Source organism: Haliaeetus leucocephalus, unplaced genomic scaffold, assembly GCF_000737465.1.
Source record: "Haliaeetus leucocephalus isolate CR32 unplaced genomic scaffold, Haliaeetus_leucocephalus-4.0 Scaffold76, whole genome shotgun sequence".
NCBI lineage: Eukaryota > Metazoa > Chordata > Aves > Accipitriformes > Accipitridae > Haliaeetus > Haliaeetus leucocephalus.
In genome coordinates, this window is record NW_010972512.1 from 2,161,268 (window position 1) to 2,167,999 (window position 6,732).

The 6,732-nt window shown below is 50.1% G+C and overlaps 1 protein-coding gene across 1 annotated transcript; it reads right to left on the reverse strand.

The window, feature by feature from the left end:
* Positions 1-2,701: 2,701 nt before the first annotated feature.
* FASLG (Fas ligand (TNF superfamily, member 6)) lies at positions 2,702-6,207 on the reverse strand. Its single transcript, XM_010581248.1, has 4 exons — positions 5,926-6,207; positions 5,501-5,546; positions 3,579-3,632; positions 2,702-3,136 (listed from the first exon to the last, which is right to left on the reverse strand). The coding sequence occupies exons 1-4, from the start codon at positions 6,190-6,192 to the stop codon at positions 2,742-2,744; spliced, it is 762 nt and encodes a 253-aa protein (XP_010579550.1). The 5' UTR covers positions 6,193-6,207; the 3' UTR covers positions 2,702-2,741.
* Between the last annotated feature and the right edge of the window lie 525 nt (positions 6,208-6,732).

Below are 6,732 nucleotides of genomic sequence, written 5' to 3' on the forward strand. Positions count from 1 at the left end.
TATTTCACTAAATGAACAGCTCATTAGCTAGATAAACGGATAACTTTAATAAAGCCGTTATGGCGCAAACAGTCTGTGAATTGACTCTATGTGGTTTGAAATTGTATAATCCTGTCATGATGTTACTTTGAATCTTTAGTCAGAGCTCACAAGCTAAGTAGTGGATTTGCTCTGGGCAGTTTAGAGCGATATTTGAGGAAGGGATCACAAAGCAGAAACTCGTCTTACTGGCAGCCATGCTACTGACTCCACACAGTCACAGCTGCTCTCTGACTTGGGAGCAAGCCTAGCAGCACCTAGCTTCATCCTGCAAGGATAAACCAGCTCTGTCCACTTCAGGAGATCTCAGCACTATTTATAACATGACTGTCCACCTCACTGTGCCACTGTCTCTGAAATGTGCAGATCTGCGTTGCCTCTAGCATTTCAGATAAAAAGACTAACAGATCTTTGCCCTCTCCTGATGTGAAGCAATCCTGCCCCAGAACTGACTGCATTCACAGCCTAGATAAGTTACTGTGTGCTGACCTATAGAAACCTTGGGGAGCTTTCCTGCCCTTCCCCAATACAGTACCAGCAGAGAATATAACCTCGGCATGAGTTTCCTCTGGGCACTGAGTGCCCTGCGTGTCTCCAGGATGCTTACCAGTAAAGAAAGCAAACATGCAATATGTTCAGCTAGTTTTTCTACAGAAATAGCTGCAAGCTTGCAGGCACGTGTACATACAGATGCCCACTCCCCACTTGGATGTCTGGTCACTGGGAAAGCAACACAGCACAAACAGCAACCAAAAGAGGACAGCACTTTCCAGCCTTTCCTGCCAGGGTCTGGATCCAGCACCTCTATCCCTGCACTATGTGTTTTGCCCCTCTGATACTAGGAAGGTGTGGGGTCAGTGAGAGAGCATCAATCAAGCAAAAAGGTCCCTAAACTTTGACCTTTTGAGGCATTTTCCATCCTGAGAAATGCAGTAGAAATATCCAAGTATAACAACAGCTGGGTGAGCAGAGAGGTGCAGTGTTTGTGTCACACTGGCCACACCAGTAGCCAGTCCACTTCTAAGTTTCAAAGAAATAGGTTTCCCTGAAGCAAGCAACAGCAAACCACAGGCCACACATCACCAAGCCAAAAGCAGCACCATGGAAAAGGAAATAAATGCCGCAGGCTGCTAAAGAACAAGTTCACTGTGACCAACATCAGAGCTGCAAGAAAGTAGGCAATGATGATGCACCACAGCTGCAGCCTTTGTGTACTGCCTGGTGGCAACATGGCAGACAGCCCTGGGGTTAACCCATGCAAGGGAAGAGCTCCATGAACCAGACACCAGAGTGAGCAAATAGGGTTTTTAACACCAAAGCACCACTTCCTTTCCTTGCCCATCAGACTGCCATGCAGGAAGTGCTGCTGGGGCCAGAGGGCACATGGAGGAGCATGGGGCCTTTGGGGATGGTAGTGCTTCTGCTCAGCAACAAGTGTCTGGCTCCGCTCAAGCTTGAGATCAGTCCCCTTCCTGATGGCCAAACTGGGCTTGGGCTGCCTCATCTGTGCTGCCCGCATCACACCTCCCTGATCCCCAAATCCTGATGTTTTGATGCTGGAGTCCCAAAGCTCCATGGCAGGGGACCCCCTGCCCCACCAAGCAGGAAGCGAAGTGGGGTCAGGCTCCCAGATTTCTGCCATGCTGCTGGAGGAGTGGGGTGCTGGCCCCTGATCACAGAGGCCTTCAGGACTTCAGCCATTGCAGAAGTCTGCTGCCCCAAATGAGGAAAGGCAGTGCCACTTACTAGAAAAATATATCTTTATTTACCATCTGTGTTTTGCTCAGGAGAGAATACCCTGTGACAAGGGGGCCAGCCAAAGACATGCTGTTGATGGTGCTCAGCATGCCCCCACCTGCACCATGCAGAGGCTGGCAGGACCAGGTCTCCATGGGGAACACTGATGTGTCAAAAGGGTGGGAAGAGGGTTGGAGACGCTGCTTTCATCTCAGGCCCCACTGCCCTCCACCGCTGTCTTGTTCAGTTCCTGTCAGCAGAGCACGTGGGTTCCCCACCAGCTTCACCACCACGGCACAGTCATGGTTTCCCTCCCAGGCTGGGACCCCTGTCATGGCACCACTGCTTCTGGCACGTTCCTTGCAAGGAGGAGTTAAATAAAGAGGTTGGGGGGACATTTTCTGGGATGGGAATAGTCGATAACTTAATGCAAAATGAATGTATCGCACCTAACAAACCAGCTAGCAGGCAGGTGCTGGTCATACAGCAGTCACAGTGCCAAGTGCCTGGGCAGGGTGGCCAGCCATGGCTCAGGGCAGGCAGCTGAGGCCTCCGTACTACTCATTCCCAGACCACTGCCTGTGCCTTGGCTCAAGGGGCCTCCTCAATGCCTGCCGACTGTTCCCACACACTTGCTGGCACCAGCATCTTCTCAGGTAGCAAGTAGTGAGTTTCAATGGGGTCTTCAGCACATTATGTTTTGAGTTTGTTGTTTTTTTCAGAGGGGGAAAATGTGTGATTCTCTTCAGGTAGACGCAGTACAGCCCCAGTGCTTCCCAGAGATCTGCAGGTCTGCTTTCAAGCCTTTACCTGTTGCTTGAACCCTCTTACACTGAAGGCCAAAACATAGTTTCTTGGTGGTGCAAGACCCTGGCTTGGCCACTGCCACTCAGGCAGCACTCACCCCTCACGCATCCTACTGTGTGTGTTGCGGGGGGCTGCCAGCCACGCTCCAGCAGCCCCATTCAAAGCTTAAATAAGCCGAAGAATGTCTTGGATTCCTCAAAATTAACCAGAGCAATTTTGGAGACGTTGACATGCAAACTGTCCATCTTCCTGAGCTTGAATAAAGCCCCCAGGTAGCTTTTCCGGGCCCATGTTTTCTGACTCGTACAGTAGTTCATGCCTTTGTCCTCCATCAGCACGTGGCTGCCTGGCAAGGCTGGGTTTTTCTTGTAGACAATGTGGGTCAACACCTGGCTGCTGCAGACACTGCCCCGGAAGAGCACGTTGGAGTATACGAAGTACAGGCCAGTCTCATTTATGACGAGGCCCTGATCACGGTACTGAATGCCATTGGTGAAGGCGTGGCCAGAGATGGGTTCCCACTCCAGAGGGAGGTCCTGCTGGACTGGGTTCCCTGGAAGCCCAAATAAGAGAAAAAGTGCAGTAAGTGCAAGCAGTTGTGTGGTTTTTTCCTCAAGTCACACCCCATGTCACAACAAGTCAACTGTTCTCCAAGTCCTTGTCTGCAGCATGGAAAGTCCACACCAACCTCACGCTGGTGGGAGCTCTCACCTTCAGCTTGCTCAACACCAGCCACTTATGACAGCTTTCTGCCCTGCACACCCCAGATACAAACCAAAACTAAAAACCAGAGCCCTCACTGAAAAGCCTAAATGAGGGGAAGATTTTAGCTGTGGAGTAACTTCCCTCTGTCAGAACACACATGTTAACAAAGGAAAATAGGAAAGCCTGTGTGAGCCGGGCTCCTCACAGCTACAACCATGCCACCCTCTCACCCAAGCCACGTCTGCCCAATCCCCTGCTCCCACATTTTGCTGGCCTCCCTCAGCATGTACCTGTTAAGTGTGCTGCGTTCCTCGCTTCCTTTATCATTGACTGCTCCTTCTGCCCTGCACAAAAAAAAGGGAGGATATATTACCTATATGCTCCATGGAGAAGCCAGCCCAGAACGCAGAAGGAAGCCAACCATGAAGCTGAAATGGGGCAGATTCAGAGCAGCATGGGGCACATAAGCACCATGGCTTAGCGCAGCGAGGCAAAGCAGTTCTTGGGCAAACACTGCAGGGCAAGAGAAGTTAAAAAGGAAGAGTTGCAGCAAAGGATCCAGATGTGATCAAAAGCAAGGGGAAAGAGCAAGGAGAGCTTTCATCTTAAACGGCTCAGTTGGTGAGCTCAAGCAGAGCCCTCTCAGGGTGTAGGAGAGGGACAATAGTGCCACTTTACCCAGCATCTCTAGCCCATGCCAAGGTGACTTGCTCATGTCCTGTCACAGATGAGCCTGTTCTATTGCCCCCCTCCAGTCCAGCACTGCCAAAGGCAGATGTACCCATGGCAGTGGACTTCTGTCTGCTGAGTACCAACCCTCCTTACAACTAGATCAGACACTTGAGACATCCTGCAAACCATCCTGCTGGCCAGGCAGACCTTGTCCTCAGAGACACAGAGCACAACTGGGAAAATTCTGCCTTCCCTGGAGGGCTCCGTTCCCCTTGAGAAAGATGGGCCAGTTACAGTGACTTGGTATTTGGATCCCATCGGACTCCATCCTTCCCTTCTCAGCATCTACTTCCAAGCACCATGTTCTCAAACTTTAGAAGCAGCCTTTTCTCAAGCCAATTAAATTTTCCTCTCCTCTCCCCCTTCTTCACACTATTTCCCTGGCTTGCTTTATTTATCCATCCCCCCTCAGGAAATTCAGGGTTACTATTTATGACTTATGTTCAGCTACTACTAAAGTAGCCTGTGATCAGACCACTGAGCATCCAGTTAAAATGACAGCTTCCCTTCCCCTAAGCGTTACAAAAATCTATTGATATGGGAGTTGATGGGAACCAGGACTGCCCTTTCCAGAGAATTTTGCTATTTCCAAATTTGCTTTCATTCAGTATCAGAACAAACTTGAAAAGAAATTAACTTTTCTACTAATCAAAAATCCTCAAGGGAAAAAAATCTTTTCAGATCTAGCAAAAATTGTCAAGAAAGCTGAAAATTTCTGACTTGGCCATCTTTAAAAAGGGATATCCTCACTGATAACATTAACATGGAATGTAAAAGTAAAATAATAGTTTGGAAGTTCAAAATATGATTTTTAAATTGTTCCATTCAGATTGAAAATCTTTGGGTTTTTCCTAAATGAAATTTAGAAAAATTGGCAGGTTCTTGTGGAAAGTTTCAATTTCACTGAAATGACGTTTCTAAAAGAAAAAAACTCCATATATAATCAGGCTCTTCTCAACTAGCTTTGGCTGCAGTGAGACTTTGTACCAAAAGAATTTTGGAAAAAAATAAGTTGCGATCTCAAGGGTGGGAGTGAACCCCCCACCCCCACAGAAAATGAAACCCTCTGCATCCTCCCAGAATCTTAAGAGTAAGGAGAGAAAGAAGTAACACGTGCAGTACCCGTCTCCGTTCTCCTCCTTCCATTCATGTTGTTGCTGTATGTTAGGACAGCCAGAAACTCACTTTTACAGTAGAGTACCCCCAGCACCGTTGCTCCACTGGGCCTGGGAGGCCCCCAGGTAGAGGCACACTGTCACAGGAACCTGTGGCTGACACCTCTAAGCACTCCAGTAGGCAGGGTGCAGGACCCCATCCCCACACCCCAGAGATAAAGCTCTTTTTCGAGCCAAGCAAGTGAAATCAGCACTTTCAGAGCATTACGGTGCCTTTGCCCCCTGATGAGGAGAGGGAAGAGTTCGACAGGAACATTCACACACACTAACACAGAGGAGTTCCTCCTCTATGTAAATCAACTCACCTATGAGTTTCTCCAAAGCTGGAGGGATGTGTTCAGTACTGGCAGACTGTCAAAAGAGAAGAGTGACAAGACATCTTAGCAGAGTGAGAGGCATAAGGGCATGATCTAAAGCAGCCAAGGACTATCTTTGACAGTGGCTAATTCTGGGTGCTCACAGGGAGCTGCAAAGTGCTAAGAAATATACAGGGAGAGAAACCTTGCAGCACTCAGAAACACAAAGACATCCAGGTATATCAGTTACCAATAGAGCAGTCCCCCACAGTAATAAGCAACCCCACTTACACTGGCATGGCAGACATTTAAATGCCACCAGCCTGCCCCTTGGGAAGTTTTGCACCACCTGAGCATCTCAGACCCAATTTTAAGTTTTTATTCTTTTTTCCCTGTTTCCCCAGAGCCTCTGTGACCAGCCAGGCAGATCTCACCTCTCTGAGTTCAGCCAGTTCCTTCTCCAGGTGGAAAATCTGAAACATGCTCAGCCCCACTCCAGTAAGGGCCACCAGGATCAGCAAGGAGATCACCAGGAAGCCAACGCTCCTCCTTTCCCTGTTGTTCCTTGGTTTTGTCCTCCGGTCGGGTACTGGTGGTGGAAAAGGAGCAGCGGGAGGTGCAGGGGGGCAGGAAGTACTGGGGTTGGCACAGCTGTCCACCCAAAAGATCTGGGGGTACACGTAGTTCAAGTTCTGCTGCATGGCCGGGAGCGGGATGGGCTGGACGTGCTTAGCATGATCTTCCATATGGCAGCCAAAAACTGCTGGGGCTGTCCCAGACTGAGCCCTGGGGGAAGACCCAGCTCTGCCTTTATGTGCCTGCATCACTCCAGCAGCGAACACCCAGCTCAGATGCTGCAACTCTATGAAAGCCCCAAGCATCAACAGCAAACCCCAAAGAGCTTCCGCCCTCGGCTGCAAGTTTGGGGCACCCGCCTGCTCCTCCCACACCGAGGCGGCACACACACGCAGAGGGACCAGCCTGGCGGCAGACTGCGCTCACACAAAACCGCGCTCGGCGGCAGGGCTCGGGAAGCAGGTGCACTCAGCAGCGAAGCGCTTGTGGGGCACGCAAGGGCTGCGCTGCCATTCAGGGGCTGAGTAGTCAGCCCAGCGCACACCCACCAGCCAACCACCCTTTCCAGCAGCCCACTCGGGCAGAGGCAGCTGCTTTTCCACTGTGGTGTCCTGGACCACAAGCAGAGCAAAAGGAATGACAAAACCTCTGGCATCCTGCACAAG

Bases quoted from the DNA above. Each gene is read 5' to 3' on its own strand.
- FASLG (XM_010581248.1), bottom strand. From the start codon at position 6,192: ATGCAGCAGAACTTGAACTACGTGTACCCCCAGATCTTTTGGGTGGAC. The intron at 5,547-5,925 runs GTGAGATCTGCC...CTCTTTTGACAG, and splicing joins AACTGGCTGAACTCAGAGAG to TCTGCCAGTACTGAACACAT. The intron at 3,633-5,500 runs GTGAGTTGATTT...TTTTTTGTGCAG, and splicing joins AGCTTTGGAGAAACTCATAG to GGCAGAAGGAGCAGTCAATG.